This window comes from Lutjanus erythropterus, chromosome 5, assembly GCF_056507025.1.
Source record: "Lutjanus erythropterus isolate fLutEry1 chromosome 5, fLutEry1.hap2, whole genome shotgun sequence".
In the NCBI taxonomy this organism is placed as follows: Eukaryota; Metazoa; Chordata; class Actinopteri; order Lutjaniformes; family Lutjanidae; genus Lutjanus; species Lutjanus erythropterus.
Window position 1 is genome coordinate 32,420,557 of NC_139321.1, and position 26,680 is coordinate 32,447,236.

A 26,680-nucleotide genomic window follows, 5' to 3' on the forward strand; every position below is an offset into this window, starting at 1 on the left:
AAAGAGCAAGTTGAAAGCGCATGGTGCAGTGGATTTCATTTATTCAAGGTGTGTCTAAATCCACCTTCGCTGTCTTGCTGGTCTTGTGGTCAGATATTACATCTTGTTTATTTTCTAAGTTATAGATGATAAGTGTTTAATTCTTTTTTGCTGGATTATAATAAACACACAGACACAAACACTCCAGCTGCTCCAGCTCATGCTGGCTGATCTGTTAAAGATGATCTTACAGCAGTGATCATGTCCTGTGCGCACTTTGCAGGTATATTGGGATTTATTAGGCTTAATAAATATGATAATAATTCCTTATTTCTTATTAATGACATTTACCTCAGACACACACACAAGCACATGCTATTTAGCATGAAAGAAAGGTGTTTTGTGATTGTGGAGGTGTGTGTGCACTTTATTTCTGACAGAAAATATATTCAAAGGACACTTTATTAATCCACACTCCTGTGTGCTTGGACCAAACGTGGCAGTTGCTATCTTGTGCAGACAGAACGTCAGACTTTGTGCTTCGACTTTTGCGCTTTGCTTTCAGTTTTAGAACTCCCGCTCATGACCGCACAGACAAGGCACAAGTTCATTTGCTATCTTGCAGACACAGCATAATTGAAAACAATGGTGTAAGATCTTCTGCTTGTATAACCTCAAATTAATTCATCTGGTACAAGAGCAAAAACACATTGACAAAACAGCTGTAGCCTATTTAATCCAAAACACCTTATTTTTCATCCAAATGATGAAGGTCCTGGTTCAAAAGTGTTGTTGATATGACATGAATGAAGGATTAAGGGGGAGAAACTGATGCAACACTCTCCATTAAAGAGAAGACTAATCACTGTGCTGGATTGGTTGCAACTACAGATATGCTTCTTCCTTGACAGTCTTTGGCAGAGCATAAACTCTGGCTTGCAGAGAGACCACAAACCAGAAAACAGACAACAACAAAGATAAAATTTGGCTTCCTACTTGGAGAAATTAATGACAGCTCGTAAAAACCGCCGCAGGCTTCATTTGTCATATTAATCTGTAACAGTGACTGTTAGCGTTGGCAAAAAAAGAAGCCGCTTAGTGAATGTTTTGCACAGTAGGGCTGCAACTAATGGTTATCAATTAATATGTCGGTTATTTACTCAATTAATCAATCAGTCATTTGGTCTATGAAATATCGATAAATACTGAAAAATGTCTGTCAGTGTATCCCAAAACCCAAGATGTCCACAAATGTCTTGTTGTGTCTACAACCCAAAGATATTCACTTTACTTAAACAAACCAGAAAATATTCAGATTTATGAAGATGGAAGCTGATTAATCAGTTATCTAAATATTTGGAACAAATCTGTTTATCTTGCTAACCCTGGAGTCTAAACTCAGAGTCACTTATCGATACACCCGAATTATTTTTCATATTCACACAAACACTTAATTCCTACTTGCATATGCATCAAAATGCTGTTGTAAAGGAGAGCACTGCTGTAACACAAGCATGTTAAGGTGGACAAAACAAACTGAAGCAAAGATTCACTGGTCCAATTTGGCCCCTATACCAGGTCTTAGGACAGGCTCGGGACTCTATGTCTTAAACTTATCTGAGTTATTGACCATGTAGACGCTTACTTACACACCTTGACTTCACATGTGTGTATGTGTCCCTGTGAATATGGATTAGTTGTTGTAATCTCCAGCCAGAGAATCTGGCCGAACATTAAAAGGTGGAACAGGATCAGAGGAAAACATTTTGTTTATTGAAAACAGCTGAAGCAGGGAGGGAATATGTTTTCTACTCTGTGTGTGTTCAAGCTGAAACAAACAGTGAAACATAAAGTCAACCCCCAACCTGCTCCCTCGTATAACTGAACTGAAGAAAGGTGTAAAACCGACTTGGCATCTGACATGCTAACAGATGTGTGATTTTCAGGTTTCACACTGAAAGATTCTGTTACAGTTTTACTCACTAAAAGTCTCGTGTGATGTCAATAATACAGTTGGTGAAACACTTTCGATTTGCTCTCTCTGCTCTCTTTGGATGAAAGCTTCTTCTTCATGTCTTGGGTTAAGTGATACTGGAGGAGTCAGACGCTCATCTGTGCGACATTGTGTGTTTATAGTCAGACATGAACTCTGTATTGACATCAGTGGCCCGGTCTTCACTGTTTGGCTAACTTTACAAGAGTTGAGTCAATCCAGTTTTGGTTATTTCAAGAACAGTCCCCTCTTTGACAGATAAGGAATCAACAAAAAAGTAGTTCAAATGTTATGTTTACATTTTATAGATCTTACTTCAATATCCTGCATAGTAAAACTCACCCTTATGGTGCTTCATCAGTTAAACCCAAAAATATCAATAGTTACTCATCTTCATGTTAGATGAAGCTAAAGTAATATTTTTGTTACAGTGCAGTCATGCAGTTTTCACCTGTGTATGTTGTGTTTAAAGACTCTGAATAGCTAAACAATAATAAACAATGCTAATGTAATGAGTCTTCACACTAGTGATGCACAAACCACAGTTACAACTGCAGGCCCTGTGTTTTAATCCATGGATCAGACCGCTTTGCTCTCTCTTCAGTAGTGGCCACGTTTTTAAGTCTACAGCATTACACAGTGTATTTTTCTGTTTCATTTACTGATAAATATTAATTAAAAAGATACATGCCACTGGCTAAGATCACCATCTAAGGTTGCAAATTTTGTGCTTTTCCTTAAGCAGTTGAAAATGTGACAGTCGATTAACCCCTAGATTCTCAAACTGTGGTACGCAAGCTTCCTGTAGTGGTATGCAGACAAATGTCATAATTTAAAGAAGAAGAAATTAATTAATTTAAATACATGAAAGACTATCAAAATGCTACAAAAATTGAATGAAAATACATTAAAAAATATTATTGTATAAAATATTAGAAAATATTAGACCACTGAAATGCAATTTGAAATAACTGGTCTTTCCTGTGTTTTTGTTTCAATATCAGCCTAATTATTGGTTTTTACAAACTAAACTGGGATGGTAAGATAGTAAGTGGACCTAAAATGAAGTCACTGAAAATATATGCTTCAGAAACTCAGCAATCATGGCTCCAAATGGGAAATATTGCGATCAGAGCCAGAATATTTTGAGATTTTGTTGAAAATAAAGTGGACTGAGCACAAATGCTAGTGGCTACTTAATAAGCACCGGTGAAGTTACCTGCCAGCACAAAACAGCGCAAAAGAGTAAGGTGGTGCTTGAAGAGCTCAATATTTTCTGAAGTGGTACGTGATGTAAAAAGTTTGAGAAATGCTGGATTAATCAATTAAACAGTAATAATCAATAATACACAAAACACACATTCTTTGTCATTTTCATTTTGTTATTGTTTTTTCTTTTTTTTTTTTGTCAACTCATTTCAAATTTGAGTTTCCTTAACAACAACAAATCTCTCCCAAATCTCTCCTCAGATGAGGCGCAATTTCTAGATTACCGATTATTGATTTTTAAATGTTTAATCAGTCGAATTCTTAACAGCAGTTACTCAGTTAATGATTAATCATTAACATGCCACTCACTATGTATATTAGATTATAATGTGCATGGAATAATGAATTATACATGATATTCTGCCATCAGCTGCTCTGCTGTCTAAATAGCTGCACTTGAAAAATCTGGTCAGCCACTAATCTGCACATACAGCAGTCCCAGGATCGAAAATGTACAACATTTTTATACTGTAGAGATCTTCATGTTACCTTTATCTTAAACCTATTAGCATTTGTACTGATAATAGTTTATATTGTTACTCAAAGCACATGTGTTAGTAGATCTGATGCTGATTTGTGTCTGCATCAGTGTCACAACGTACAGCTGTAACACATATATATGTTTTGAATTTGTTAAGAGGTGTGGATGTATGGTCTCACTGTACGGACAGTGGAAGCGGTCCAGCACCCCTCTGTGAGTGGGTCTGTAGGAGGTCTGCCAAGTAAAAGGTTTACAGGCTTGCGCCGTGCCTGGGGGAGGGTTTTCTAGCTGTTAAGAGCGCTAAACCATGTTCCCCCTTCAGATCAGACCCCCGTGCCGCTCGGCATCAAACGCGCTGCCCTTTCTCAGAACACGCCGTGCCTGTGGCGGGAGGGTGGGATGAAGGGGGAGTCAGAGAGAGGGAAACGGGAATACCGGCACCTCAAGTTACCACTTAGTTAAATAACGTCAGAACACACGCACCCACACATGCACCGACACACCCATGTAGGAATTCATATCGCACACACAAACACACACGTACAGGATCTGCCAGTATGCTATTAATACCAGCCCCGAGGATGCAGGTCATGCCTCGTATTTGCATTTCAAATGCGTCTTTCATTCCATCATCCAAATAGTGATGCTTTAAAGACATTTGGCGCTGCATTAAACACTCTGAGCTTTCAGGTGGTCTTCTTAAATCCACGTACAGATCCGTATACGTACCAACACGCACGACAAACATATCCATTTACAAGTACACACGCACCCTCTCGTATACCTCCTGCAGGTGGTCCACAACGCTGTTTGGTTCCCTTTTCTCTCTTCAGTAACTACCATCAGGTTTTGGTTGAAGTTTCAGGTTCAGGCCAAGTTAACCGCACACCCTCCAGCCCCCAGCTCATGTGTTTTGACAGACCTGATATTGCACTGTATCAGCCCTCCCCCTACCTCTCTGTTAAAGGGCCCCTCGGATACATTGGTTCCATCTTGAAGCGGTTCCTAGCGTGAAGAACCAGACAGATGTTTGTATCTTTTTGATAATCAATGTGGGAAGACATGCTGAGGGAGGGAAACTGATACGCCAGCGTGTGAGTAGAAGTAATACGATACTGTAGAAGATGATACAGGCACGGACAGTGTAGAGATAAAAAATCATTTGCTCTTTGCACAATACTATTTTTACCTCAGTAGTAATTTTAGAAAAACATTTTTCCCTCTTTTTAGATGTTTAAGCCGCAAGTTTATGCTCATTCATGGGTCTTCTACATCGGCACTTTGGCCAAAACACGTGTTACTAAAGTGTGTTACTGCAAAAATGTGACCTAGCTGCTAGTCGTGGTATACGACTGGTGTAGTTTTTCAATAAACCACTTTCCTGTAAAGTTGGAGAAACATAAAAAAAAAAAAAGTGTTACAGGGACAGGACACAGCTAGTCTAGCCTTCACTGATTCTTCAGCTCAACAGCCCAACTGAAGCAATACACGAGGATGAGCTCTCTTAAAGTAACAGTACGCAAGTGTCAAAAAACTGAATGAAATAGCCTTTTCTCTACAGAACATATTAACATTTAAGTCAAACTCAATAGAAAACATACTTACGTATTATGATTAGTCCTCTGTTAATATTTAAAACCCAAAAGTTGTAACTCAAAATGTACATCTTTGCAGAACAGTATAAGATTTTTTTTTAAAAAAAACGGGTTGCGGTGATGTGGCCAATCTGTGACTGCCCTCTTTCTTCCTCTCAAACAAGCGTATGTTGCGAGACTCAACTCACGTCTGTGCAGGAGAGCAGAGAAGAGGACGTTTTTAAAAGTGTGTGTGTGTTCAGCTCTCAGTGCTTTCGTAGCGTGTAATTGAATCTCAGTGGTGTGAAGTTTAGTTTCTCTCCTGCATCGCTGTTTGTAATTTTGATTATCTGTTTTATTTTATAGTTTCGTGTTTGCTGTCAGCAGGAGAGGAATTGTGTTTTTCACCCGTTTTGGCGCAAATGTCCACTTTGACTCAAGAATAAATTGATTGGATTGATTTTTGTTCAAAGGTCAAGGTGGCTGTGACCTCAAGTCTGTCCCAGTCTCATGAACGTGATATCTCAAGAACGCCTCGATTCCCTCAAACTCAAAAAATAATTTGGACTCAAGGATGAATTGATTAGAATTTGGTGGTCATGTCAAAGGTCCAATAGCATAAAATGATGAAGGTTTCTTTTATGTGCAAATGATCAAAACATTGACATCATAATGTTAAGCTTTATCAGTCTTTTCTCACTGAAAAACTGGACTTAATACCTTTCATTAAATCCCTTCAAAGTCTTCACTACATAAATATATGGTGGAGGCATACAACCATGAGGCAGTTATTCTAATTTAAGAGGGACTTGTGCTTTCAACATATTCCATAAATGATGACTAAGTTGTACTAAAGTTTTCATGACAAATAGCCCAGCTGTATCTCAATTCTACTAATGGTAGCATAGATAACTCTAATCTAATGTTTAGCCGAGCACGCCTGATTTTCTAAACACTGATCCCCCTGCAGTATGTTTTCCTACTTTTACTGTTGCCAAGTTTTTACCTAAAAAAGTAACCTGGTGTAAGGTCTGAATATTTAAAATCATTGTGACAGTGATGCTTCATCTACATCCAATTTGCAAGAGTAGGCCAATGTATCACTGATATCTTGGATTTATGTTGAACAAACAATCATACATCATGACCGCAGGATGAAACGCCTGCATTATATAAAACGACTGACACATGCTGATAGAAAACAGAAAAAATGCTTTTAACTTCCAGACACTCATGATGCTTCATGACATTTGTTTTTAGTTTGTAGCACATAGACCCGGCTCAGCTTGTTGCACATAATTCATGTTTATTTTACTCAGACTGGAGCGACACGTGGGTGTAAAGATCATAAATTCAACAAGATAATTCAGCACCAAAAGTTTAAAGTACAAGTGAATATTTATTTGTCTGATGGTTGGAGTTTCTTTGCGTAGTACACTACTAATGATCAACTGATCAGAAATTGGCAAATCCCTAATGACGTTTCTTGTCTCTCTCACCAGATGACTCCAGTTCGAGAGGCGGAGCAGGGACGGCCAACGGTGACTCTGAACATCCTCCAGAGCTTGCTGGGAAACTGGGTAACCTCCCCTAACTTCTCTGATCCCGTCACTAACAGGCATATGAGCATTTTAAAGTGAGGGGGGAGTCTGGAGGTGACACTTTAGATAGCTGAGAGAGCGTGTAACATTTTAAAAGGTACAGTAGCAGATTGTATAATAAACACCTTGTGTCAGAGGGGAGAAGGTGAGGGTGTGTGCCCACACACAGACACACATCAGGGTGGTTGTTTGCTCAGATAATTGGCTCTGACAGAGTGGAGAGCAGTCTATTTGTGTGAGGTGTGATTTGGGGGGGACACATTCCTTCCTCCCCCGCTCCCTGGTCTCCCTGTCATGTAACTCAACCCTGCTTTCTTTGCTTGTTGTTACCATTTTTATTCATCTCTCTCCCCCTCTCTCTCTCTCTCTATCCTTCCCCGTCTCTATCTCTTCTTCTCTCTCTGTCATAAACGTCCGTGCACATTCACGCTTAAATATGAACAAACATTTACACTTTTGCTGCACTCTCTCTTTGTTTTTTCACACACATTCTTTCTCTTTATCTGTTTGTCTCTCTGTGCTCACACACAATCAAACGTACACACTTGCTGTTTTGACTAGGGTCGTGTTCAAACTAGCTTTAGCCCCTTATTTATTTGAATGAGGCCAGTCTGGCAGCGCAGAAGGGCTGTCAACGCAGGGGGCTTGGCAAAAAAACACAGGCAGCCGGTCAGAACTCCAGCAACAATTTGTTAATATAAAACAACTTTATTGTTAGACTAGCACATTTCAGCTTGTGATCTTCATCATTGTCATCATAAAACACATTACAAAACACATTTAAATAGAGTAGGTAGCTTCATAGGTATAAAACAGAAACATCTACACACATATCAGCCAATATAGCAGCTAAGAAAATGGGTTGGGTGCATGTTTATGTGGCTTTAGACCAATTTTTGGCTGATATGTGTGGAGATGTATATAACTTGTCTTTTGTATAATCGCACACAAAACATAAAATGTACATAAAAACAGAATGCAATGATTTGCAAATATCTTTCAAATTGTATTGAATTGAATACAGCAGAAAGGCAAGAAACTTAATGTTCAAACTGATTAACTTTATTGTTTTTTGTACATATGTAAAGGAGAAGGACCATCCAGATTGTTACAAGTGCTAACTTTAAAAGCCAGCATCTGTGATGGTATGGAGGTGTGTTCATTCTCATGGCATCATGGGTAACTGTCACAACTGTGAAGGTACTATCAGTGCTGGAAAGTGCAAGTCTTAAGCAACATACTGTATGCTGCCGTCCAGATGACATCTTTTTTAGAGACGTCCCTGCTTGTTTCAGCAAGAAATTGCCAAAACATATTTTGTATGTGTTAACAGTGTATTTGTAGTAAAAGAGTTCAGGTACTAGACTGACCTGCCTGCAGTCCAGACCTGTCTCCTATTGAAAATGTGTGGTGCATTATGTTTTTCAAAACTTCAACAATTGGTGTCCTCGGTTCCCAATGCTTATTGAGTGTTGTAAAAAGAAAAGATGACTCAGGAACATGTTGCAGGCATCAAATTCCCGATGAGTGTATATTTACATGAATTCATTCATTCATTGTCCATAACCAATCCACAGTTCATCATAAAGTTAATCAGTTTGAACATTAAATATCTTGTTTTTGCACTCAATTCAACTGATTATAAAGAAAAGTTTTTTGCAAGTTATCGCATTCTGATTTTATTTATGTTGTATACAGTGTCCCAGCTATTCTGGAATTGGGTTTTTCCATTTTGGATTTTATGTGTTATATAGTGTTGCAGGCATTTTGACCTTTTTAATCCTTTTTCTCTTCTTTATGTACCTTGGAAGTAGGTGAAGTTATTCCAGAAATCCTTTCTTTGCTTCTCAAAAGCGTCATCCGGCAGCCATGGGCAATCTAATAGATAACGTGAAACAATATTTTTGCATTATTACTACATTACTTTGCGCTCTGTGTAGCTTGACGCGGGTTCCATCAAAAATAAACTCGGCACGTACGTATTTGAAGTGGGGCAGAGCAGAGACACTTCTGGGACTCACTGCTGCACTTCTTGTGGAATTACAAGCATTGTCTAGAATTATGGTGATCGGCTCTGGCAGCCGCGACACAGCAGTGCCTGAAGTCCAGCTGTTGGTTTACCAAGAAATAGTTTGGGTTTTTCTGACATTCCTCTTTGTGTGTGGATTAAACCAACAATTTGTATGTTCATTACTAAACTTTTGAACATTAGAGAGGGCCAGGCTTCTGCCTCCTGCCTTAATGCACAAGACATGAGAATGATAATCAATCTTCTTATCTAACTCTCAATAAACAATTGTAGTGTTTAAATCCAAATCCTAAATATTTACCTCACCAGAAGTGAAGTCAGGTTCAAAATTACCTCAGTTAGTGAAACTCTGCTCAATCTCATAATCATAGTTGGAAACCGCAGAGCTCTCTCTCTCTCACACTCTGTCTCTGGCACGCTGTCTGATCAAAGGCGGTCAGTTGGAGGGTCAGCAGTATTTTTACACTGTGAAGTGTGGCGTTGAAGTGGCCCCAGAGACCCAGAACAAGCCTGCCCTTTTGCCCGTTCTGGGTCTCACCTTCTCCCCTCTCTCTATCGCCGCTGTCTCAGTTCGCCTTCACTTCTCCCCTCTGTCTCTGTTTTTCTTTCTTTCTACCTCTTCGTGCGCCCTCTCCCTTACCTTTGCCTTTTTATTGTTTTAACTCCATCTCTCGCTCTCTTTGTTCTCAATTTCTCTGCCGTCACATCGGTTTTATTCGTCTGTTTTTAGCAATATGTCAGTCTAACCTTAATTTGAACTTCACCCTTTTCTCTTTCCATCTGTTCTCTACTTAACTGATGTTTGATTTGGTTCAGCTTTGACAATATAAATCAGCTCATTTCAGTTGCACTTTGCTTTATTTTGTTCCACTTCTAGTCTCATCTTTATCCAATACAAGTCAGCCGCGCTTTGCTTTGGCTCTTCCCTCATTTTTTCAAATAATTTCAGACAGAGCCAGCGCAGTTCATTTATATAATCATCAAAGTGGGATGTTGCCAAAACAGTAAGCGATTAATCATTGTCCTCTATTCTACTTTCCTCAGTCTCTGCTAGATCTATTGACTCAGTCTGGTCACAGTTCAGCTGCAGTCCAGTAGCTTTTCTTAGACTCAAGGGGGGGGTGCAAATGCGAGACTTAAAAGCCTTTTGGTTGTGTTTGTTTTGTCATTCTGCCCAGCTTCGTGTCAGTCAGCAGAGAACTATATTCCGCTGAGTAATGCAGCCATAGTGAAATCTCTACATTTGAGCGCGCAAACCCGTCACATAACTTTCCCCCCTGTTTGTTTACCCGGAGCTAGAATAATAACCGTGTCCAAAGAAAGAGACGCAACTGCAGTAGTTTCAGGGTGATTTATAACCCCGGTTGATGGCTATCTGCTGTGGCTACAACATGAGGCTTGTAAAATCAAGCGCTCCTGTGAATGATTTCCTCTCCTCCCTCCCTACTGGATTGTTTTATTCTCTCTTTGATCTGTTTTCACTGCTCACTGATTGCTGGGATATGTGCAGATAAACAATAGATGCATGGGATTAGGGTAGGTTGGGTCAGTCGTGCAACCGTGTGGAGGGGTGTGGATGTCTGAATAAGTGTACAGGGTTAACTGGCCATTTTATGATTGGTAAGAACAATTTGCATCATGTTTGGTGTAATGCTTAGTCACTGTTTAGCTTTTTATGGCTTATGCACAGATATGCATTAATTACCGTATATTTACAGTAACATTACACAGCTGTCTAATAGGTTTCTGGGTTTTACATGGTGGTGGCTCATGGATGCATGATTTGAGGTTCAATAAATGTGCCTTTTTAAATGCAGCAGAGATATACCAAGCTGGGGTCAGAGGTGCTAGATCAGTTAAAAATGAAGAATCTGGGCCCATGTTAAAGAAAACTTCCCAACTGTCTCTCACATTAATGTTTTTTTTTTTTCTTATATTTGTCCTTACACAAAGAAATAAAAGGAAAATAAGAAAATCCTATGCGGGACTCAAGACAGGTAACATTAAAATGAGAAAAAAGAGGAAAAGAAATGAAAAGGAAGGTTAATGGATGAGTGCAGCTGAGCTGTCAGTAGAGAGGTTTCCGTGTCAGGAGTGTGTTGACGAGTACTGTGGATTTATCTGGTCTGCTCAGTAGCGGTATGTAAACTGAATGAACTGGTGTTAGTGGTACAACTCTGGGAAGCACATGATACGGGTGTGGACTGTGACATGTCAGACCTATCACCCAACTCTTTTTTTGGAAGGTCAGGAAAATTATACCAGTGAGGACTTGCAGATGAGCTGGATTAGAACAATTTGTCTCCAGAATGGCACACAAGTGTAAAAACTGAAATAAAAAAATGATTAAATGTTGTGTTTTCATAAAGCAAATTGGCTTTTGTGTGTACTGGCTAATGTCTGGTCTAGGGCATGCTTAAATTTTTATCTTACTTTACAAACAGGAAGTACACAAGTATTGATGAATGTTACAGAAATTCTTAAATTGTTCACAGGCACAATTTAAAATCAGATCTGTGCATATGAGTGATATACACGAGGCCCAATGTTCCTATCCTAACTTAAGAAAAGAAAAATGTATTACACAAGCATCCTAACATCCCAAAATCTTAAAGTAACTGTTAAATTGCCCTGACCGTCCCCCAGGTAGTGTTAGCTAACTTGTTAAATTCAGTGGAGACTCCGTCTTGTTCTTTTATCTCATGTGTTTGCCTTGTTGTAAATCTCCCAAAGAGAAATTATTTGGTTTTAACTCATCTGTCATGTCCTCATTGTTAGTTTTGCTCCATTTCTGTATGCTTCATTGTTTGTTTCAGTATTTTTCAATGAGAAAAACCAACATTACAAAGTTGTTTAGCTCGATCAGTTGCCAGGTAACAGACATAAAAGTTTATGAGTGATGTTGGATTAAGTATTTAGGATTTCTGAAACTAAGATAAAATCGGATGAAGTAGATAGCATTCCTAAAATTGGTTAGGATTTGCTTCTGTAATACGGAATTGGGAAAAATCTTCCTATCATACCTCAACATGTAGAAGTTTCTGTAATATGGCCCCTGGTGTGTGTGTGTGTGTGTGTGTGTGTCTGTTTGTGTATCCGCATATGCGTGTAGGTTCCCGGACTTGTGAGTAAGTCTTTTGTGTAAGAGAGAAGAGGAAATGATTCAAACATATTTCTCAAACAAAACAATTAGGTTTATTACAGGGAATTAGGTTGTATATACCAAGAGGCACGCTGCCATATGTTGTTACAGCACAACAAGGAATTCACAGCGCTGCCCGTGGCAATGACCTCAGCCTGCCTGACGCTACACTGCAAAAAATGCCTATCGTAGCAAGTTACCAAGTCTTGCATTCATTCCTTAAAATGCACTCAATCTGAAGGAAAAGTCTCTCTGCAGACTCATATGATTCAGGTTGTTCCTAATGCCATTTTACTTGTTTACTAAGTTTGTGGAAACAGTTGTGTTGTAACAAGGAAAAAGAAGTCTTGTCACTTGTCACACACATGAATGCGCTTGTGTGTAGATCCAGATTATTATTAACTTCAAAGAAATTGATTTCATGGTGTGTGTAGTGAAAGGTTACGGATCAGTGCAGAATATTGGTGGGGCAGAAAATTAATTTGCAATCACATTAGCTGCCGCAGATGTTTGCATACATAAACAAGTTTTCAGCCAATAAAATGTCAGATTGAGCAACAAGGAAACAACTTTCAGTTCATAAAGCAGAACGAACATGAATACATCTGTGTAATTGCAGGTTTTCTAACAGCTTCAGAGAACCGTTTGGACTGGTCGTATCATTTATATCAACAAATAGTATGTTTGTATTTTTGAATGAATGAAAGAATGAACTTTATTTATAAAGCACCTTCGATGCACAGAACACAGCTCAGGTCAAAGGTCATTTTCTTGATTAATCAATTAGTTGTTTAGTCCATTAAATGTCAGAAAGCTGTAAAAAAAAAAAATGTCAATCACTTTTTATCTAAGATTACATCTTTAAATGTCTTTTGTCCACAACAAGATATTCAGTCTACTCACATAGAGGGTCAAATAAAGCCCATAAAATATTCACATTTGAGAAGCTGGAATCAGAGGATGTGGACATTAAAAAAAACAACTTGATTTAATAGTTCTTAGACATTTCAATGCAAAAATGTGACATAATGTAGCTTTAAAACATTTCTGAACCCTCTGTCTGTGACACAGCCTCTTCATGGCGTGGCTTTGATCGCATTTCACGTCTCATAAAAGTCTCACATAAGACTCTTAAGAAGTCCACCATCTTTCCTAATCTGTTCTCTTTCCACTGGTTTGAAGAACAGAACACTGCTTGTAAATATAAAACTGCTCTGTAAACCGTTTATCTCTGCTAATAACTTCTTCTGTTCTCTCCTCGCTTTTCTCACCCTTATTTTTTTCCATCTGTAGCTGACTGACAGTGAGAAAGAGAGTTTCAGTGGTTTATTTGCATTTCCTTTTTTTTTTTTGCTTCAGTTTTTATCCAGAGTAACTCTACATTTAGTTAATAGCAACACAACTTGTTTTCTAATTTCAGTTTCTACTCTCCCTTTCACCCTCTCTCCACTCGCAGTACGTCCACGTTTCACGCAGCCATCAAAGATGAGGAAGCGCGTCATTGCTCGCCCAGTTGGCAGCTCAGTGAGACTGAAGTGTACGGCGAGTGGCAACCCTCGCCCCGACATTGTCTGGCTGAAGGACAGTCGGCCGTTGGTGAACGAGGACGGCGGAGCAGCAGGAGAGGAAGGCAAGAAGAAGAAGTGGACCCTGAGTCTGAAGAACCTGACGCCAGAGCACAGCGGGAAGTACACCTGCCACGTCTCTAACAGAGCCGGAGAGATCAACGCTACCTACAAAGTGGAGGTCATACGTAAGTCACCAATTCTAGACAGAGAAATGACACGCTGAACCTCAAAGATCTTGATCAGTTATCAAAGTAGCAAAAAATGATGGTTTGACACTTTTTGCTTGACAATTTTATTATAAAGATAATATAGATGGTAAGTAGAGAGCAGCTAAGTGAAACTACCACATTTCCCCTTTCACAATGACCTTTTTGAGCTACAGTATGTTAGCTGTGACTCTGAGTCATGTAGAGTATATTAGCATATAAAATGTTGGATAATAGTGAAAAAATGTCCATCACAAGTTTCCAGGGCTCAAGGACATGTTGCTAAATTGTTTGTTTTGTTCAACCAACAGTCCTAAAACCAGTATATCCAGGGATTACTGAAATGTCCCTAGCAATAATTTTGATTAAAATGTCTAGTCAGTGTTAGTTAGTGAAACTCAGTATTGTGACAAAGTGCCTGTGCTAATTATAGACACAAAACAATGCATTGTAAGTTTTGAAAGTTTGCTGTACCCCCACCATCTTTGACTGCAGCATCCCTTCATCCCCACAACTCTGTTTACTACGAGATACTTCAGTAATCAACATGTCAAACAAATACAAGAACAGGTCACTTGTTTCTCTCACTGTCACCAAGAAAACAGTTCTCTTAAACTGCAAATCCAAAAACTCTATAAACATTAACCACGGGCCCAAGATTCTTTCAGAATACGCAGTATTCTCTCATCAGTAAAACAATATGTATATATATATATATATATATATGTATATATATATAAAGAAAAATCCTTACTCTGGACTTTAAGTTAAGTGACTGCCTGTCTCACTGCCTGCCAGACTCCATTAACATATTGCTCAATTTAACAGTTAGAAACATCTGCTCCTTCTAAAAGATTATTAATGATTTCTTACGACTCATAAACAAATGCCAACTCATTCTGTGAACATTCAGCATTAATTTGAACGCTAATTAACGTGAAACAGGCAAACAATAACACAAGTATTTTAACTTAGAATGTTTCCTTGATCTCTGATGACATATTTTGGTCATTTTGTGATTTATTACTGTAAATGTATTACAGATTTCTCCGTTAATGCAACTTGCTGTGATTAATTTAATTGAAGTCTTTTGTGGTTGGTTGTAAAGTGGAGACACAGTGCCCACATGCATCAGTGTGCTGGCTAACGAGTCACATCAGGAATACAAGTTTAAAATAGCTTTTTAAAGCCTCCTTTCACTTCAGTGGCATTTATTGATCACCACCAGGCCTGTCGGTAAACATCAGTGAAGCGAGCGAGGAATGTTCAGCAGGTTTTTCAGCCAGCTGCAGTTTCAGTCTAAAAAAGGTCTCCTTTTACTGGTGGGAGCAGAATGTGTGTTCTGATGAGTTGTGAGTGTTTTCTGATGCCTTATGTGTTGTTGGAAGGCTGCAAAAGCTGTTTTGGTGCTCAGTGATTTAATGTTGAGCTGTTTGGTGGAGTTGAATTTGTGCGCTGAACAGTATGTTACTGAATGTGATACGTCTGAGAGCCTCCGACGAGCTGCTCTCACTTTACTCACCACATCTGTTGTACATTAAAGTACAGCTGTAGTCTTTCTTGAAAGACACACACACACACACACACACACACACGCATACAGAAAGGAAGTAAATCAAACCGCTGCTTGCTTATGTCAAATGTGACATTTTCTCTATCAGTAGAGATTCACTCAGCTGTCAGTCATTCACAGCTGTTAGAAAGAAAACTAGAAAAAGTCCAGGACAGAAAACCAGTAAAGTTCTCACAAAACAAACAGAATATAACCCAGAAATATAGAGATACTCGAATATAGCACAGCAGGAACATAATAAATATGATCATTTATCTGGTTGGCAGGTTTGCACCTTATTGAATAATAGCTTCCTTTTTAGAGCATATTAATATTGAGATCAGTTATATTAAATGCATGTTATCCCTGCACCGTGTGGCATCTCTCTTGAGCTTTACTGTACCTAAACACCTAAAAGCAAAAATAATGGCCATTTTCATATTTTAGTCATTTGAATTGTTTTAGTCTAAGTCCAGTTTTAGTTCAGTTAGTCCAGTTCAACTAAATATCAGACAGATGGAGCTTTGGAGGAGGGAGCTAAAGGAAGAAATGCCCCATGTCATATCGGATTCTGCCTGTCCCTTCGTAACATTTTCATCTCGTTTTTATTGCTTTTGTGTCAATAAATTTTTCTCAATGCTGTTTTTGTCAGTGAAAAAATGTTCCCAAACTGATGAAACTGAACTGATTAGTCAGCTGCTTTTGGCAGTGATGTTTGTGTTTGTGCTTTCTTTGCATTTTATAATCAGTAGACATGCTTACCAGATGTCTTTGGGACGTGCTGTGACTACATTAACACATTCAGTTCAAACAGTTTAAGGAGCTCTCTGCAGCACCATGTGTGAAACTACACACACACTGAAAACTATGAAGTTAGCACTGCAAGGTGTTCTTAGGCTGGGCTGCACCAACAAGGATTCATGTTGTTAATGTTAAACCATGATTCATTCATGAATTATGGTTTAACATTAAATTATGTTTTAAACAAGCTTAGATTAGAAAGATTAAATTTAGCCTCACCGTAAAACTCAGTACGTCTTTTTTCCTTACTCTGCCATTGTCTGTTTTTTAATTTTATGTAATTTTGATATTGTTCCACTACACCAACAAGTGTTTTGAAAAGGGGGAGAAATTAGAGCTGTTTTGCTATCATGCTTGGCGAATTAACTAAGTAACTAGTTAGCTTTTTATCTACCAAACAGTTTTATGTTTTCTAAACTTTTTCGCGAGCTACCAAACAGTCTAAAATGTTGTTAACTTTTAAGCTGGCAACCAAACGATGCATCATTTTGTTAATGTTTTAGGTCACTATCTAACAATGTGATGTTTTAACTCTTTAGCTAGCTACCAGTCGATGTAATGTTTTGTTAACTCTTTAGCGAGCTTCCAAACAATCTAACGTTTTGTTAAGGAATACAGTTTCCTGCCCGCTTTTATAATTATTTATTTATTTAAAATCTGTATTTACTTTACTGATTAGAACTAATCTTAATTAAGTTCATCTTTATTTAATCTTGAGTGCAACCCGGTTTTAAAGTCTGAAACTAAACTATTTCTAAAGTAAAGCCTATACCTCCAGTTCTCCACATCGCCACATGATCCTCCCTGAAAATCAGTGAAAATTTGTAAACTACATTCCTGTCCACCTTCATGAAATAATCCTTCAACAGCCAAAACTGAATGTACCTTCTGAATTCTGCCAAAGAAAGGTCTAAAAGCAGCTGATATCAAGCAGGAAGGGGGGAAAATAAATCTAATCTAATCTAATTTTCTCGTGTTACGTTCTCATGTGATTGCATTACAGATACTTAAAGAGACTATTGAATGTCTCTGGCAGGTGTGTTTATTCTGCTGTATAAACTGAGAAAGAAAAGGCAGGAGCTGAAGATAAGGGATCTGTTTGTGTAACTTCAGCAGAGAGGGAGGATGTGGTGCTGAATACAGCAGATACTGTGCAAATACTGCTTGAAAACCACATTTTCTCAGGGCTTTTATAAGTCCCATTAAGTTCAAATACATTGAATGAAAAGGGTGCATGCTATTTCCTTACTGTGCTACTGGTTTTAATTCAATTAGAGGTGAATTTGAATTTACAAAATAAAGAAACAATTTCGTCTATTCACACTTTGTCAACTAAAATATAATGTCATATTAAATATAATTTCTCTTTCTGTGTTTGTGTGTTTGTCTCTATGGTGTGTTTCCACAGAGCGTACCAACTCTAAACCCATTCTGACTGGCACTCACCCTGTCAACACCACTGTGGACTACGGAGGAACCACATCTTTCCAGTGTAAAGTCCGCAGCGACGTCAAGCCAGTTATTCAGTGGCTTAAGAGAGTCGAACCTGGTGACGAGAACAAATTTAACTCCACCATAGAGGTACAAACACAAGCAGTTCTGCATGTAAACACACTTCTCTCAGGCAAAAAAAAGGTTAACTAGTAATATTTGACTGATTTGATCAATAAACACATGGCGCATTTGTATAAATTTATTCACAGGTTGGAGACCACCGCTTTGTGGTCCTGCCCACAGGGGAGGTTTGGTCACGTCCTGACGGATCCTACCTCAACAAGCTGCTGATAACAAGAGCGAAGGAGGAGGATGCCGGCATGTACATCTGCCTGGGAGCCAACACGATGGGCTACAGCTTCAGGAGTGCCTACCTGACAGTTCTACCAGGTCAGAGGACTGGGGTTATGTCAAGTTATTTCTCTGGTTTACATGACTAGAGAGGAACATACCTCACCAGCAGCTTTGATAAGAGGCAGTAAAGCTAAAAAGTTGTTTTGCTGCTGTTGCTTGTGCTAATACCAGTTACATGTATTGTAATATTAGACTCTGCTAACGCTAGCCCTTATTAGATACATTTCCTGAAGTCTGACCAGTTGAAGGTGCTGGATTGATGTCTAAATTTGACATATATCCTTATAATATTGACACTTTGAAGTGCCCCTGTGCATTAAATAGCTTTTCGTCTTCACGTAATTCAATCAAAATGTCTTTTGTTGCACTTGGACAAGATTTTGGGTAGTTTCTTCAAGGCTTTGAAACTTGTCACTTTTGGAAAAAAAAATAAAAACATTCATTTTTTTAAAAATTCTTATCATGATAGTTGTTGACACGCAGGGGCCGACCATCAGCTAACTACATGGTGGTTCATAACAACCACTAAACAGCAAGTTAAGCTAACTATCACGTTGCCATGACTGGCAGGATGCTGCTCAACCTACAAAACAAACCAACCAAGTTTGTTATTTTAACATCTGGACAGATTATTCTGTTGTTTTTCCCTTTGTTAAAGCAGAAATCCACAATAAATTTACTGTAAAATATTATAAAATAACCATTATGTGTCATCAGAGATCAAGTAAACATGTTATATTGAAACACTCGCCTGACTTGACCTGAAGGCTACATCCGCAGTGTCTCCCCGCCCCCCTGGACCAGAATAACTGTTATGTATGTCCCTTTGGCATTAATTAGATTTCAAATCAATGCCTTCTTTTTTTTGCAGAATGAGTGTCTGTTTATGAGTTGGGTGTGCATTTTCAGAGCAGTGGGCTTGTTTTCAGGATCACAGGCTTAACTTTACATTGGCAAACAACTGACAGCTGATCAACCTTCAGTGCAGGACTCTTGAGCTTGCGCGTCTCTGCCGTGCCTCCATTTCACTATTTGGACTGCTCTACTCAGTTTTACACACAATTTCCTGACCTCTTGCTCCTTTTGCAGATCTGAAGCCCCAAAACAACGCTGTCCCCACAGCAACATCGCCGAGCCTCCCCTGGCCTGTCATCATTGGAATACCAGCAGGTGTCGCCTTCATCTTGGGCACTGCTCTCCTCTGGTTCTGCCAATCAAAACGCACCTGCTCCTCTTCCTCTTCCCCATCCTCCTCTGCTCTTCCTGCCGCTCAGCGTCTACCTGCGGCCAATCGTGACCGAGCCTGCCCGGTGCTGCCTCCTCAACCGGCCAACGGGGATAAAGATTGTCTTTCATATGAGGACTACATCGCCCATCAGCAGCTGCTCCTGGCTCAGGGAGGCGCTGGGTTGGCTCCCAAGGTCTACCCGAAGATCTACACGGATATACACACGCATACACATTCACACGTGGACGGAAAAGTACACCAGCACCAGCACATTCACTACCAGTGTTAGCATCGAGGCTAGCAGCATGAACCTGCACATGTTCCTGTGCATGCAGACTCATTCACAACAGTTCACACTAACTGCTGACAAAACAAGGAAAGCTACATACAAGAGACCATGGAAATTCATATACAGAAACATGGGATCATCTTCCTCATTCTGCTGCAGCCATGGAGTTATTCAAACAAACAATGAAGAATGTAAAGAAAGAGAACAAAGATCCTTATTTTTTGCCTGTCTGGAGGCCAATCCAGGGAAATCTGAGAGAAAAATCCTAAAATATGTTTTATTCAAGCTTTTTTTATATGAAAACTTTTCTTCAGATTATTTTTTGCTCAAAGGCCTTATTTGAAGCAACAACGAACACTTAACAAGTACTTTGGACACAGCCACATCCTCCTCAGTAACATGAAATACAGCTTGCCTAAACTACAAGGCTCCAACTATAGCTACTCGTGTATATAGTGGAATACAATTATATAGCATTTAGCATGCTGCTTCAATCTGGGTAATCTATAAAGAACAATATAGCATGTATGTAATGAAATGCATATTTTGAGAGTATATCTCAGGCCTCAGCCCAACTGAGCCATAAGAAACACAAATCAAGACAGACTCCCGCTGTATCCACTCCCTCGGCTGCTGGTTTTTGCTTCTGCCGGGTTCAGCTGCTATCTGGGTACTGTGAGAGAAAGAAAGAGCTGGTGTCTAACTGGGTTACTTAGTTCTCACTACACTCTTAGAAATAAACGTGCTGATTAGAACCATAAAGGGTTCTTTGGCTTGTCCACATAGGAGAACCCTTCTTGGTTCCTGGTAGAAAACTTTTTAAAGGTTCTACTTTTATAAAGAAACCTTTTCAGAGAGTTATACCTAGAATCCAACATAAAAGGTTATACCCAGAACCATCTGTGCAAGGTTTCATCCAAAACCCCCTATGATAGGTTCTACAGAGAACCCTTCTGTGGTGTAATGGTTCAACCCAGAGTCCTCTCTGGAAGTTCTTTCAAAAACCTCTCCGTATTCTCTCGGTGCAAACAAGAACCCACCCACAAGGTTCTACTGAGAACCTTTTTATATTCCAAGGATTTCATCTAGAACACAGTGAGGGGGTTCTACAGAGAACTTTTATAAATTTCAAGGGATTAATCTAGAACCCACACAGGGAGGTCTACCAACATCCTTTTTATATTTGAAGGGTTTTATGTAGAACACACTCATGGCTTACTCTAAAACCATCAAGGGGGTTCTACTGAGAACCTTTTTCTGTTCCAATGGTTCCATCTGGAACACAATGACAACCTTTTCCATCAACATGGAACCCCTCGTTACAGTTAAAGCGCCCAATTTTGAACTTTTTCCACCAAAAATAACCTGGTTCGGAAAGTCAGTTTCCTGCTAGAATCAAAACTTTGCAGGTTTTCCTTGGGAACCAAAGTGGGTGTGTTATGTTCTACAGGTCATTGTACAGCACCCCCTGTTGATGACATTGGTTCCACTCAAACTGGTGGAAATTCGGGCTGGTTTACTACATAGCAAGGATATTGGTTCCAAGGTTCCAGGGATATTGAACCGAACTGGTTTAAGAACCAGAACTATAATTTGGTGGAAAAGGGCCCTGAGGGTTTTCCACAAAGAACCTTTTTGTATTCCCAGTATTTTATCTACAACTCATGCAGGGGGTTCTGCTAAGAACCCTTTTATATTATGATACAAAAAACAGACAACCAATCAAAAATCCTTGCAGAATTCCTTCTTCTAAAAAAGGGTTCTTTGGATAAAAAAAAAAAAAAAAAGTTTCTTCAAAAAAGGGAAGCAAATGGTTCTGGGTAGAACCTTAGCCCTTCAGGGAGAACCCTTTTGGGACCCTTATGTCTAAGGGTGTAGATTGATTTTAGCAACAGCTACAGTGTGATTTCTCCTCTTTAAATACATCAGCAATTTCTGCCCCTTTACTTCCTGGAAAAAACTTGGCATTTCCTATTTCGTCTCCTTTTCAGCTTTGATTGATGCTCGCTGACTTCAGAGAGGGATGAAGGATATCACTTCTCATGCCATACATTCAAACCTCTTTAGCCAACAGCACAAAGGGAAGATCAACAGCAGTGCCTCGGTGTAAAACAGTGCCTTCTGAGAATTGTTTCCAGATTTCGTGGATCACTGTTGGATCATTGGATATGTCACAGATTCTTGTTAATCTGTTAAGAGATTTAGAGGGCTTAAAAAGAGAGGAACTTCATCTTAAGAATGATACTTGAAGTCCTCAACTCTTCTTCTTAAAGCGCCTCACCATATGACCTCAAGTATAAAGGAACAGGTTTTGCATGTGCTCCGTTCCACACGTGGTTTGTTACGAAGCAGAGGGACTCATCTGTTGTTTTTATCTAAAGAGGAACAGTTTGGAATAAATTGCTGCCTTCTTACCTAGAGAGCCATCTGTCACCCTCATCAGGAAAATGGAAAATAAAACTGTAAAATGATGGGGTACAGCTTAAAAACGTAATCAGTTAGCAGTGTTTTTTGTCACTTAAATTTGGAGCCATATATTCTGCAGAAAGATATGTTGATGACTAGCTACATGTACATATACTGCAGTACTGTACAGTGGTAATGAGTTACAATTTCTTGACACATTTTAAAAAGTTGGTTTTGATATTCAGTTCTTTATAATATGATTCACTCTTCTGCAGACTTACCACTAATTTTATTGACCACTTAAAGAGACAGAAATATTCAACATTTACTATTGTGTTTAAGTGCATTTCTATCAGTTTAGGCACCACTGAATCACAATTGGGTCTCATGTTAAACGGATAGTTAAGAATATTTGATGTAGTGTTGTATGAGGTACTTATAGTCACTGTAATACCTACAGCAGAAGTAGAGAGGAGTGCCTGCATGGAAGCTAAGCAATGTACTGTACTGACAAGATCAGCAACTAAAGATATTTTAGCCACTTAAAAAAGGTCAGTTTAAAAAAAATCTGTATCACTTTAAGTGAATTCTATATAAAGAATATTTTCACTGATTTACTTTGCCATCAGATAGGCTTTTCTGCTGGGAATCCGCCGTTATATAAGCCAAATATCACTCCACAGGCGAAATCAGTAATTTTACCTTAAAGAATGTGGGAGTTGCTGGTCTACCACTGCCTTGATTTGTGAGTTTGTTTGTGTTATTCCTTTTACAACTGCAAAATCGCACAAGCAAACTTAACAGATGAAGGCAGTGGTAGACCAGCAATGCCTGCGTTCTGCCAGGTAAAATGACTGACTTCACCTATGGAGTTTGGTAGGTTTGTAGAGAGTGATATTTGACTTATATAGTTGTGGTTTCCTGTCAGAAAAGACTGTGTGACAGCAAAGTAAAACCGTGAGAATATTATAAATATAGCGTATATTTAAACTGATATTGATTTGTTTAGGTGAACCTTTTTGAAGTGGCAAAAATAGATTTCACTGCTGATCCTGTCCACAGCAGTACGTTGCTTAGCTTCTGTGCTGGTGCCCCTCTCTGCTTCTCCAACCTGGGGCTGTGTGGACTGGTATCCACTGTAGGTAATACACTGACTCTAGGTAAATACTTCATACAACCCTGCTATCACTATAATGCCATTTTAAACTCTGTGGCTTAAATGACTCTGTGACTGTGGCTGTGTTTGGAAATGCCTACTAGATGCTACCAACAAACACACTATGTGGTCTGTAGTACATACTGCATACTGCTTTTCAAAGTGGTAATCTCATCAGTGTAACTGGCGGTATGCTAGGCCAAACATTTCTGGTTTTGGAAAGCAAATGTAGTACAGTAGTATAGTAGGCAATTTCAAATACAGCCAGTGTGAGTTTTCTCTCACTCTCATGAAATTTTGTTGCACCTTGCATAACAAAAAAATGAGTTTTTGCATTCAGTGCTCCTGTTTGGTGTAATGCGATAAAAACACTTACATTGACACAAACCTCATCAGAAATCAGCCCCAACTTAACCTTTTCAGTACACGGCCACTTTCTGTGCAACAGACTTCTTTTCACTCTTTCTCAGGTGTCCATCTTGTTGTTCCTGTGCGTGTGCTTATGAATCTGACCACTAGATAAAAACTGTGTATGTGATATACTATAAGATTTAGATTGTAACACTCTCTGAAAGGCATATGCGGTCATGTGTATGGCTACAACAGTGGGGTGACTTTGTCCAGAGATGTTAAAATGCAAAAAAAGAAACTGGGCTTGCGATGTGGTTGATTTCATTTTGATTAGGTGAACGTCTCTCTTTGCTTACCTTCTTAGGACAAAATACAACAATGAGAACTTTACAACGGTGTGTTATATTGAAACAACTGGTAACTTTAGTTAGCATGTATTTTTGCACAGAAATCTTTAAAGTTGGAAAATATACAAATATATTCATATTATATAAACCCTTTTTTTTTTTTATAATACTCATTGTTATCTTATCTTTGTCCTGAAAGGAATTCTGGGCCTGTAAACCAACTACTATTCACTATCCAGTCTCTTTTTTTGTATATGATGAACCCCTTTTAGTGATTGTGATCTTTGTATCATTTCACTTTCTGAATGAAAACACTTTTAAGAAGGAGTAGCCTGTAAAAATGCACAGTCTTCAGATAAGATGAGCCACACCTGTATACCTGCACACGTAACATCAGCGAAACAAAGAATAAGTTTCTCTGTCCAAACCAACCAAACTCCATGCGAGAAATCAGTCATTTTACCTTGCAGAACACAGGAGTTGCTGGTCTTCTTCTCCCTCAATTTGTTACTTAGTTTGTGTTATTGTGTGACCTCAGTGAATCTGAACTTACTTTTTAAAACACAGAAGTCACACAATAACAAACTAAGTAACTGATGGAGGCTGCAGTAGACCAGCAGCTCACATGTTCTGCAAGGTGGAGTTTGGTTAGTATGGAGAGAGTGATATTTGGCTCATATGTTACAACGGTAGTTTTACATCAGAAAAGGCTGTCTGGTGTCAAGGTAAAGCGGTCTAAGTATATACTAAATATATCATAGACCTGCAGACCCTGTCCACAGCAGTATATTACTTACCAACACCGGTACTCCTGCTGCTTCTACAAACTGAGGGAGTACTGACTGCCTCACTCAACCCTACGTCAAAAAACAAAATATCCCTTAAACTGAAGATAGGTCTTGAAATATTGAGTGAATCCACTGTCCTTCCATCTTTTCTGTTTTGAAACATCTACTGACAAAGTCACCCTGAACAGCTGGAGTGTGTCCTTTCACTGTAAAGTTTTCCTTCCAGAGTTCAAGGGGTGGAAAAGTTTCCGAATGGTAACATTTTCCTCAATCAACAACCTTTTTTCTTTTTTTTTTTTCACTCATCTCACAAGTTAAACCCAGTTTTTTTGTGTTAAAGCTAATGGACTGCCAATAAACATACTGTGTATATGTGCACTTACCACTAGCATGTACATGGAATGACATTAATGTTGAAATGATAGTAAGTATAGTAATTTAGTGAGAAAGCTTTGGACCAGACAGTAGCTCTAGTGACACATTGGCCCACGAAAAAATTGTAAATGCTAAATTGTCTCAAGATTCAAAAAGAAAGTGTGTTTCTAATTTATTTTCTTTAAAACATGTTTGTTTATTTCATATAATTGGGCATTATACTGCATGAGTGGATTTTGTGTTATAGTAGTTATGTAAGCTATGTAGCAAATACCATGTTCATGTCATTGTAAGATACTGTATTTATACGTGCTGACGGAATATACAAAATTTTATCGATAATCTTTGTATCGACAATCTTGTACAGTCTATTGTCATTTAGGTCAAATTTTTGTTTTCTCCCATTGTAATCATTTTATTGGTGCCATTAAAAAAGTTAAATCTATGTTATTTTCTTTATTCTTAAAGATTTCATCTAATTTGAAAGAATCTGCAAGGTCAGAAAAAGCTCTGAGTATCTATGAACCATCGATCTAGTATTTTGTAGCTGTTTTCCGATGCCTGCTCTGTTTCTCACTCCTTGAGTTTTCTCTGTCCTCTGTCACCTCACAGCAAGAGATTCCAGCGCAGTACAATAGCTCACTGTACCATGGGACTGTCTTTAAGTGGACGTCCTTCTCTAAATAGTTGTAGCCCTTCAATTGTGAGAGCGGCAGCCGGCGTTTCGTCTGTCATCGTGTCTGTCTGGAGAGATGACGGATGGACATGCGGTGCGTGCAGATGGAGGGTGTGAAGGCCCAGCATCTCTCTCCCTCTGTGACTCATTTAGGAGAAGAAGATGATGAAAGAAAACTCTGTTGAAAAGATGAGGCACTGTGAAAGGGTGGAGGTGGCAGCAAGTCAACAGGGCGGGCAAACAGGGCAGGGCATGGAAACAAAAGTGGATGATAATAAAAAATTAAATTGAAATTGAAATTGTTATTCAGGTTTTAAAGGGAAAGACAGCGAGATCTGAGCTTAAAAGATTCAATTAATTTCTTTAGATTCCAAAGTTCCCTTTCAAATGAGAGTCTGTTAAGTCTCTAAGCTATTGTATCATTAGCTGTATTGTTTACTACACTGCTAATCTCCCATGATGCCCACTGGAGTCACAGCAGGTCAGTTCAACGTTTATTCTGCATCTGATTTTTGGGTGTGCCAGCTGCCTCTTTGGGTGGCACAGGCTCACCGTGGCACACTGGTGGCTGCACCATGGGACTGAACACCACATGTTGCTGACAATAAAGATCAATGAGCTGGCTTTATATTCAGTCACTTGTTTTAGTCAGAGTAACAACAACAACTAAAAAAAAATGTGTTCTGTAATGGCTTTGCTTTCCTTGTTTCCCCAGATTTCATTTAAATTGAATCAGACATCACACTTAAAATGGATATGACCCATATATGTCTATATGTAGTTTCTCTCGTGTATTGAATGTTCACAATGATCAAAACAGGATGATCAGTACACATTTACCGCTTCATCATTTTTAAGCAAAGGTTTGAGGTGCTGGGGAAAAGGAAATGAAGTTTTGGAAAAGACAGAAATAGCATTCTGGTGGTGATCAACTGAAATTATTATTGCAGGGAGACATTTACCCAGGACTAAAACAAGAAAATGATTTCAGTCTTTTTTGTAGTCGTTTGCAGTGGTTATT

At 38.9% G+C, this 26,680-nt stretch overlaps 1 protein-coding gene across 1 annotated transcript in view; it reads left to right on the plus strand.

The window, feature by feature from the left end:
- The window catches only part of fgfrl1a (fibroblast growth factor receptor like 1a), a 94,184-nt gene extending 72,901 nt beyond the window's left edge, over window positions 1–21,283 (plus strand). The window contains exons 4-8 of the mRNA XM_084719663.1: window positions 6,799–6,876; window positions 13,525–13,821; window positions 17,604–17,776; window positions 17,899–18,079; window positions 19,133–21,283. Of these exons, the coding sequence (XP_084575789.1) occupies window positions 6,799–6,876; window positions 13,525–13,821; window positions 17,604–17,776; window positions 17,899–18,079; window positions 19,133–19,560 (1,157 nt within the window). The 3' untranslated portion in view covers window positions 19,561–21,283. The remainder of the gene's footprint in view (window positions 1–6,798; window positions 6,877–13,524; window positions 13,822–17,603; window positions 17,777–17,898; window positions 18,080–19,132) is intronic.
- The last annotated feature ends 5,397 nt before the right edge of the window (window positions 21,284–26,680 follow it).